Raw genomic sequence first — 9,851 nt, forward strand, 5'->3', positions numbered from 1 at the left:
CCTGGGCTCACAGGCGACCAGGACAGAGGCTGCGACCCCACCTGCCCATCCCAGGATGTGGGGCAGAGGGCTGAGGGAGAGTCCACCCTTCTGCTGCAGGGCCCTCCCCACTTCTCCCCTGACGCTCAGACTGACGGTTGGGACTCTATGCCTCTCACCAACTGCCGAGCCTCTAGCACAAAGGGCTGAGACCAGGGGCCGGAGAGGCCCTGCCAGCAGCTGGGGGGCAAGGGCAGGGGGAGTGGAGAAGGGGGATTGATTGGAGGACAGTGGCTGGGGGGAGGGGCCAGCAGGCAGAGAGACCTGCTCCCTTCAGTCTCGGCCAGAGAGTTGACCTCCCCAGCTCACGGCTCCCAGATGACACTCTGCATGGCCTTTTCACAGACAACACCATCCCCCAGCAGAATTTTCCAGATTCCTGGAGGGAAACCTAGTTCTTTAATCTCTACTTTCAGTGGAGTCAGTGCGCCCCCATCTGGCATCTCCAGCTCAGAACTTGACCCACTGGACATCACTCATTCTTTCACACGGGACGTATTTATGCAGCAGGAGTGGGCCAGGCCTCGTACCTGGCACTAAGGATTCAGAGGTGAACTAAATACCTAGTCCCCATCTCCACAGAGCTCACAGTCTGTAAGGGAAAAAGGACCAATAAACTGTAATTACAATAATTACAGTGCTATGGGAAAATCCAATCAATGCTCACCCTCCCTTCTTGGGCTAGAAGAGGAAGTAAACAAGGAAGGTTTCACAGAGGAGATGATGTCTAAGCTGAAACCTGAAGGAGGAGCAGGGGATCACCTGGAAAAGAGGTGGAGTTAGAGAGTTCTAGGGAGAAAACACAGCTTGTGCAAAGGCCCAGAGAGGAGACGGCAGGCAGTGGGCATTTAGAGAGTATTGGTAAGTGGGTTAGACTGGCCAGAGCATAAGGTGCAAGGGACAAGTGGCACAAAACCAGGTGGGGCTGGACAGGCAGGCGAGGTCTAGAGGGCTGAGGGGGAGGGACTTAACCCTGGAGGCAGTGGGGAGCAATGGGGAGCCTTAAAAGGGTTTCAAACTGGGGTTTCAAATGTGTTTTGGGAAGATCCCTGGCACCACAGAGGGATGGATGGAGGGAAGAGGCTGGAGCCTTCCTGCATGTGAAAGATGAAGGGATGGAGAGAAGGGGACAGATGAGAGAGCTCCTGAGAGGGTATAAGGGCAGGATGTATCAGAATGCAGAGAGAGGAGCAGCTTGGAGGAGGGAAGAGGGGCTGAAGAAGGGGGGAGGGCACAAGGCATCCCCAGCAACTCTAGCTTCTCAGCCATGCGTGAAAAGCCACCCCACTCCCTGACCTAGCTTAGCTGACGAAAGTGTGGAAGGATGGCGGCATGCCTGGAGCAAGCAGAGTATCCACCCTGGATTTTCCCTGACACCAGAGCTGGGCAGGAGGCCGCCCAGGAGCTCAGCACCCCCAACTCTGGCCACTCTCATGTCTTCCTGCTGAGTCCTTCTCCCACCCCCAGGGAGAAGGGCCAGCTGCCCAGACAAGCCTTTATTGCCCAACCTGAAACCACTGGGCAGCCTCTCCCTCATTCCTGCTGTCCACAACTCCAGCAACCAAAAGGACAAAATGAGCTAGAACACAGCAGAATAAATTACTGCCAGATTTGCACAGCTCAGACACATCACCACCCACCCTTTGGAGGAGGGGGACTCAGGATGCATTCAGGGAGCTGGGCTGACTCTATCAGCTTGGGGGCAAGGAGAGATCACACCCCTTCTACTAAGGGCTTCTGAATTAAGCTCTAACAGTAATAGCTACAGGTGCCAGGAGCCATAGAAGTGAAGCAACTTGCCCAAGGTCACAAGGACAGCGAGTGACGGAAGCAAACTTGAACTCAGGTCCCCTTGGCTTCAAATCACAGCCGCCGGGGCTCTGTAGCAGTCCTCAAAACCGTCTTTTGTTCCCTGGCACTCACAGATAAAACCTTACTTTACAATCTACCAAGTACCATACACCTTTATTATGAAGCCCATGGAACAGATGGGAAACTGAGACCCCAAGAGTGGAAGCAACTTGCTCAAGGTCTCACTCCCAAATCTCAGGTCTTGACACTCCCCCCTGTTGGCAGAAGCTGGGGCACTTGAGGTTCCCGGGATCAAGGTGATGGTGATAGGGATGGGGGAGCATGTAGTGCCCCTCAGTTTGATCTCAGGGTGGGGGAGGGGCCAAAGTTGCTGAGGAACAGGAGGAGGGGCTGGGGAAGGATAAGGAGGGAGGTCGGTCGCTTTGGGGGTCCTCTCAGGCACCAAGGGGTCAAAACTAAAGCTATGCGTGATGGCCCCAGGGCCGCAGGGCCAGCCCCAGTTCGGAGTCAGGGGAAGGAGCAGCCACAGCTGCCGGCGGAGCTCCACCCGAGAGAGGCCGGAGAGGGGCGGTGAGGGCAGCGAACACGATCCCGGAGGGCAGTTCTCGGAGGCCAGTTCTTGGAGGCCGGCGGCCCGAAGTGACCCTGCGTGTGACTCGGCTCGGATACTGGTCCGGGGCATCTCTCCATTACTCCCGAGGCGTCTCCCCGTTACTCGGCGCTCCAGGTACCAGGCTGGAGCCGCCCAACCGGGATGCCAGGCTGAGGCTGCCCGGGAGGAGACCAACCACCCCAGCCCCAAGGCAGGCGTCGGGTGCAACTCCGTTGGAGAGGGACACAGACCGGGATCCCAGGCCTCAGAGGGGATGGAGGCTTGGCCGGGGGGGGGGGGGGGGCGGCGGACAGACACACCGACACACACACAGCCGACACACAGGACACAGCACACACGGATATACAGACACAGTTCTGAATATACATGTTCAGAAACGCGATCACACGTACAACTACACACACATACACACACACACACATACACACATACACACACCAAAAGACGCCAGACTCCAAAACACACCCAGAGACAGCGCGGTCACCCAGCAGACAGAAGCACGAACACACACGCTCACACACGTACACGCTCGCACACATACGGCCGTCCCGGCCGACCAGGAGGCCACACAAAGTTGCGGAGTCGATGGAGGGAGTGTCCCGGGAGACCCTGGCGTCCTCGGCGCCTCCCGAGCGCAACGGGAGGGGGCGCCGTCCCGCGGCCCAGAGCCAGGCCGGGCCCCGCGCGCGGACGTCGCAGCCCCGCCCGGACTCAGCCCCCGCCCGGCCGCCCCCGGTGCGGCCGCGGCCCGGCCCCCGCAGGAGCGCCCCGAGGCCCGGCCCCTCCCGCCCCGCGGCCCCTCGCGTCCGCCTCCCGCGCCGGGCCCTCCCCGCCACCGGCCCGGGCGCCCCGCAGCCCCGGCGCCGCCTCGGATCCGCCGCCCGCCAGCGCCGCGCTGAACTTGCGAAACAACAAACAGCCCGACATGTCGGAGTCGGCGGCCGCCGGGCCCCCATCCCTCCCTCTGGAGCCTCAGGCCGGGTCCGACCCGGGAGGAGAGGGGAGGGGAGGGGGCGCCGCCGCGACAACTTGTTCCGGGCCCGCGCGCCACACACGCACACCCATGGGACACACATATATACACACACACACACATCCTGCCACCGCCCCCTTGGGTGGCCCCGGGCCCGGGGCACACACTCAGCCACGGCCCAGGAGCGCACCACACTCGCAACATTCCTGGACACGCAGCCAGTACGCACGGACACACTCACATCCGCTCCAGACACGCTCCTACACACGCATTCCCGGCACACTTGGCATTCACTCGGACCCACGCAGCCCCCGGCGGCGCACACCACCAACCCCAGACACTCCCACACGTACACATCGCGCACACGGCACACGGACACACACGTTCCGGACCCGTTCCCACGCCTTCACACACATACACGGCTCTCACAAGCACACACACTGCACACGCGTTCCCCGCTCCACGCGCGGTCAGAATCCACAGAGCACCCCTGGCCACACGCAGAACACAAACACGCAACCCCTTCTCGTGCACACAACAAACAGCACTCCGGGCTAGGGCACACAAAATGCCAACAAATGCAACACATCAGCCGATACAACTCCTGCCACACAACCGAACTCAGATGCACATACAACAGACACACAAACCCACTTGGCCTCAAATACACTACACACTGGCAGGCACACAAGACATTCGGCGCACACCCCCTGCCTCGATGCATACAACATTCACCCCAACATACTCGTGGACACAACACACACAGAACCTTTCCTTGCACACATAACTCACGGACACACAACATTCGCAGGCACACAACACCCTAAACATACGATCGTACATCCAACACTCAGACATACAGGGAGCAGGCTCGTAATGCCCGGTCACCCAACACTCCCACTTTCTTCCGAGCTGCGCCACGGGCCCCGGGGGCTCCACGGGGCAAGCTGGGTCCGACCGACGCGCACTTACCTGCCGGAGTCTCGGTCTCGGGCGCGCAGAGCTGGAAGGTGAGCGCCAGGACGAGAGCCTGGGCACGGGCCATGGTGCGCCGCCGCCTGCCCCGGGGCCCGGCGCGGGGGGCGCCGCCGCCGGAGCCCGAGCCGAGCCCGAGGCGAGCCAGAGCCGGAGCGAAGCGGCGCGGCGCGGAGCGGGACTGGCGCCGAGTCCAGAGCGGGAGCCCAAGCAAGCGGGGAGCTGACGTCAGGCCGGGCAGCGCGTTCCTCGGTCTCGCGGCGCCCCCTGCTGGCAGCCACGCGCGCCGCTGCCGGGCCTAGTCGCCCGCTCCCCTGTCGTGCCCCTCCCCCACTCCTGAACCCCACCCCACCCCCACACACACACCTGGAGATCCCGGGCTGGGACTGGACGCCCATCAGCCTCTGTGCCCATGTGGCACTGTCATTCTTGGTAAGCAGGCCCACGTCTCTGCTCACTGCCCACACCTAGTTCCCACGAAGCTCTCTGGGACAGAGACCCAGGGACACCCCGCCTCCCTGTTCCATCCAATGCTTGAAACTTCTCTATCTAGGTCCCTTCAAATTGCATCCATACCATACCCTCCAAGGACAGGGCCCTGTCAAGAGTGGGTGGATGGGTCTTTGGAAATGCTAGCTTTTAGAATTGTTCATAGTATTCCTTTATCATCCTTGAAATATCCATCGGATCTGTAGTGATGTCCTCCTTTTCATTTCTGATATTAGTAACTGGCATCCTCGCTCTTCCTTTCTTAGTCTGGCTAGACATTCATCGATTTATTGATCTTTGCAAAGAACCAGCTTCTGGTGTGGTTGATTTTTCTCTGTTGATTTCCTATTTTCCATTTCACTGATTCCAGCTCTAGTTTTTATTATTTTTGCTTCCTTTGGGTTTAATTTGTTCTTCTTTTTCTAGTTTCCTAAGGCAGAAGTTTAGATGGTTGATTTTAGATCTTTCTTCTTTTCTCATATATGCATTTAGTGCTATAAATTTCCCTCTAAGCACTGCTTTTGCTTCATCCCACACATTTTGATAAGTTTTCTTTTCATCTTCATTTAGTTTCCATTTCATTCAAAATTTTGATATTTTTCTTGAGATTTCTCCTTTGACCCATATGCTACTTAGAAGTGTGTTATTTCACCTCCAAATATTTTGGAATTTTTCAGCTTTCTTTCTGTTATTGATTCCTAGTTTAATTCCATTGTGGTCTGAGAGCAATCACTATACGAGTTCTATTCTTTTAAATTTGTTAAGGTGTGTTTATGGCCTAGAAGTTGGTCTATCTTGGTGAATATTCTATTTGAGCTTGGGAAGAACATGTATTCTGCTGTTGTTGGATAAAGTAGTCTTTAGATGACCTTTATGTTCAGTTGATTGATGGTGTTGTAGAGTTCAACCATGTCCTTACCGATTTTCTGCCTGGTGAATTTGTGCATTTCTGACAGAGGGGTGTTGAAGTCTCCAACTGTAATGGTGGATTCAGCTATTTTTCCGTGCAATGCTAGATTTTAAAAAGTTCTTCCTCTTCATGCCATGAAATCTGCCTTCCTTGCTGACTCTCATTGGTTCTAGTCTATTCCCTGGCTACACGGGGTAAGTCTATTTCAGCCTCTACCCAGGATAAGCCCTTGTACAATTATCAGAAACTAGTCGTCCCTGGCGAGTCACCTTCTAAGTGCTTTACCCACATGGACTCATTTAATCCTCACCATTGTTATTCCCATTACACAGTTGACAAAACTGAGGTACAGAGAGAGAAAGTGACTTTTCCAAGATGATGCGTCATGTGTGGCAGCGCCAAGATTTGAAATAAGGTCATCTGGTTTGAACTGAATAGGAGCTGAGATCTGTCTTCCATTTGGAACAAATCAACAAACACTGAATACTGATTAATTTGTTCAATAATTGCTCTAAGCCAAAGTGGAGATACAAAACAGACAAAAACCCCTTCCCTTATGAAGCTTATATTCCAGTGGAAAGACAAGAACAATAAACAACTAAAAAAAGCAAATTCTCTGGTATATGAGACAGTAATATACTAGAGAAGCCGGGGAGAAAAACGGTGGGGGTAGAGGGGGTCATCACAGGTTTAAACAGAGTACCTACTATATGATGTATTCATTATGTGTCTTCACCTCTAGCACATGAGCTCTAAGGCAAGGACTCTGTCTGATATTCCACTGCTTGGTATCTGGTATGCAGTCAGTACTCAGTAAATATTGAATGGGTGAATGAATGAATGCAGACATGGTTCTTGCCTTCACGAAGTTTGCATTTTAGAGGGAGAGAGCAATAGCAAATACGCAGAGAAGAGACAGAAAGGACCACCCAGAAAAGGAAACTCAAGAAGAAAAATCTAGTGAAAAAAAGAAACCATCAAGGATGCTGCTATTTGTGGAAGACTCTTGCAGGGGCCTCATGGCAAGAGTTTACCATTGGTCCCATTTTGGGGATGTGGAAACTGAGGCTCAGAGCATAAGGCTCTTGTCCAAGGTCACACAGCTAGTAAATGGTGGGCCCAGGGCGCAGACCTAGACCAGACTGATTGTACACCCCTCTGCTCTTTGTGCAGGGGAAGATTACAGGACACAGACTGTGATGGAGGGGAAAAAGAGCACAAGCAACAGGTGGACAGATGAAAAGAGAACATTCTGGTCCACTTGACCACAAACTCCTACAATCCTTGAAAGAAGAGGGAAGGGGAAAGGACAGTCCTGGCCTGGAGTGGCTGGCCCAAATCTAGGGAAAAGAAGGTGACACTACAGATAGGGCCAGGCCATTGGGGAAACTCAATTACTTTCAACTCATGGAATATTCATGATACCTACCCTGTGCCAGGCCCCATATTGGGTGCTGGTGTCATGGAGATGCAATAAACATGGCCCCACTCTTGCCCGGAGGGGGAAATGGGCACATAAATAAATAAAAGACTATGTTCTAAAGGCCATAACACCAGTCCAAAGAAAACACAAAGGCAGCAGGGGCTGACTCAGCCTGGGGGTTGGGAAACAACATTAAAGAAGTAATGTCTGAACCTGGATCTTCCTGGATAGACAAGGGAGGGGAGAGCATTTCAGGCAGAAGGAGCAGCCTTAATAAAGACACGAGACATCAAAGTACTAGGAAAGGTGGGTATCAGGCATGGTTGGATCATAGGCTGTGCACAGTCCAACAACAGGTGATAAAGACAACATGGAAGTCAGAGTGAAAATGGTCTTGAATGCAAGGCTGGGACAACTGGACCCGTGGTCAATCAGTTGTTCTCAAACTGTACCTCTGAGGGAACCCAGGCATTCCTCAAGGTCCTGCTGTTGAATTAAAACCACAGTCATATTTTTCTAATTTGCAAGAAGATAGATTAATTACAATGAGTAGAAATTTTGTTGTTGTTTTAAACTTTTTCCTCCATACATTTTCCTGAAGACATTAGAATGTGTCACTAGTGTGAGAGAATGATAGAATTAGCACAGAATCATAGTTTTGTTTTGTTTACAGGTTTAATATATCAATAGTTCATGGTGTTCTACAAAGAACAGTAGCTTCTGGTTCTCCCTGAGTATGGGGAGTCACAGAAAGACTTTAAGCACGGGAAAGACAAAATCTGGTCTTCTTGTTGGGGAAAGAAAATCATTCTGGAAGCCTGAGAAAAAGGGCTTGGGGAGGGAGAGAGAAGAAGGAGGTCTCAGTTAGAAGAGGGCTGTTGACACAGTTCAAATAAGAGCTGATGCCCTGGACCAAAAATGAGTGCTGTCAGGATGGACAGGGGACTAAGTCCAGCCCCATAGAGGAAGGCCTGCTGGATAATTCTCCAGGCTTCCTGGCTGAGCTGTCCAGGGAATTCAGAGGAAACTACTCAGTAGAGAAGATAATGTCAATAGCTCAGTGTCACCTAGGGAGTCTTCCAACAGAAGTAGGACTGTGTATCACTGTGAAAATAGAAGGTAGGCAAGACTGGGTGTGTGTGTGTGTGTGTGTGTGTGTGACCAAGTCTTTTCCCCACCATGGGCCAACTTTCTCTAGTAATAAAAATAAATGCAAACACTTTTTGAGCATGTACTATGAGCCATTCTGGGTGTTTTACATGTGATATTCCTCATTTAATCTTTACAATAACCCTGAATAACATTTACCAAATACTTTCATGTGCCAAACATTGTGCTAAATGCTTCACGTGAATAATATCTTAGAACAGCCTTGAATCAGATACTATTATTTCCTTCATTTTAAGGATAAGGAAATGGAGACACAGAGAGGCCAGGTGACCTGTCCAAAATCAAATGGCTGGACAGTGGCAGAGCCAGAACTCAAAGCCAGGTTTGCCAGTACCTGCACCTTTCTTCACAATACTTTCTTTTCTTCTTCAGAGGAAAGGCTCTAAGTTGGCAAGTTTGGGGTCAATAAAATCCAATGAAATTCTTCCTTATCCTTCAAAGCACAAAAGTTCAGTATTTCTCAATGTTTGTTTCCCAGGCCACCTACATCAGAATATTCTTGAGACCTTACAATAAATGTAGATTCCTGGACCCCTCCCCAAGATTCTAATGCAGGAGGTCTGAGATGAGATCTCAGATGGTTTTTATACATATTAAAGATTTTGAGTCACAGGACTGGCTCCAACAGCACCCCCTCCATGAGCTCCCACCCTCACCCCCATCCCAGAACATTGTCTTCTTCAGACTCCAGCAGTGTCCTCTGTCATGCCCTAACATGCAGCTGGGGTTTTAGTTCTGCTCATATCTTCCTTCCACTAAAAATATGATGTAGCAACTCTTCTGGCTACACCTTTTTATAAGGCACTTCCATTGTCCCATTCAATCCCTTACTACCCTGTGAGCATTTTGAGAGGGCGCCCTCCCTCTTGTGATCACTCCCTTATATCTGAGCACACTTAGCATTTTACAGTGTGCTATCCAGTCCACGACAACAGTATTCCATCGTTTTATCCAATCCTTACAATAATCTTGAAGGAGGTCTATTAGCCCCATCCTACCGAGGACAAAGCTGACTCAGTTTCTGTCACTTGCCCGAGGTGGACAAGCTAAGAAGTGGCAGATCTAGGATTTGAACCTTAATCTTCTAAAACCCCAAACCCAGTACTCTTGCCTCCACATTGGCTTACATCTACCCTCCTTCGTGTAGGGAGTAAGCTTTGCCACCCTATGCTGTTAGAAGGCAGCGGAGATTAAATGAGATAATGCCTTAAAGGGCCTGACACAGTGAGAGCTCAAACGGTGAGGAGGAGAAACTGAGGTCGAGAGAGGGGAAATGTCTTCCCCAAAATCAAACACCAAATCGCAGGCTGTAGACACAGCTTTAAGGCAGTCTCAGACGGTCCTTGTTAGGAGTTCAACTCGGGCAGGCTCAGAATCTCCGCGACTCCCTTACATCCCTCTTTCGCTCCCTCGGCAGTGTCACCAAGCGCCACCCCGCGGGTCACGA

The 9,851-nt window shown here is 52.1% G+C and overlaps 1 protein-coding gene across 4 annotated transcripts in view; it reads right to left on the bottom strand.

Moving 5' to 3' along the window:
- Window positions 1–4,608, bottom strand: part of PTPRU (protein tyrosine phosphatase receptor type U) — a 78,641-nt gene extending 74,033 nt beyond the window's left edge. For all 4 annotated transcript variants that reach the window (XM_072974930.1, XM_072974929.1, XM_072974928.1 and 1 more), the window contains exon 1: window positions 4,410–4,608. In XM_072974930.1, the coding sequence (XP_072831031.1) occupies window positions 4,410–4,482 (73 nt within the window). In that variant the 5' untranslated portion in view covers window positions 4,483–4,608. The remainder of the gene's footprint in view (window positions 1–4,409) is intronic.
- Window positions 4,609–9,851: the final 5,243 nt, after the last annotated feature.

The sequence above is a fragment of the Vicugna pacos genome, chromosome 13 (assembly GCF_048564905.1).
Source record: "Vicugna pacos chromosome 13, VicPac4, whole genome shotgun sequence".
NCBI lineage: Eukaryota > Metazoa > Chordata > Mammalia > Artiodactyla > Camelidae > Vicugna > Vicugna pacos.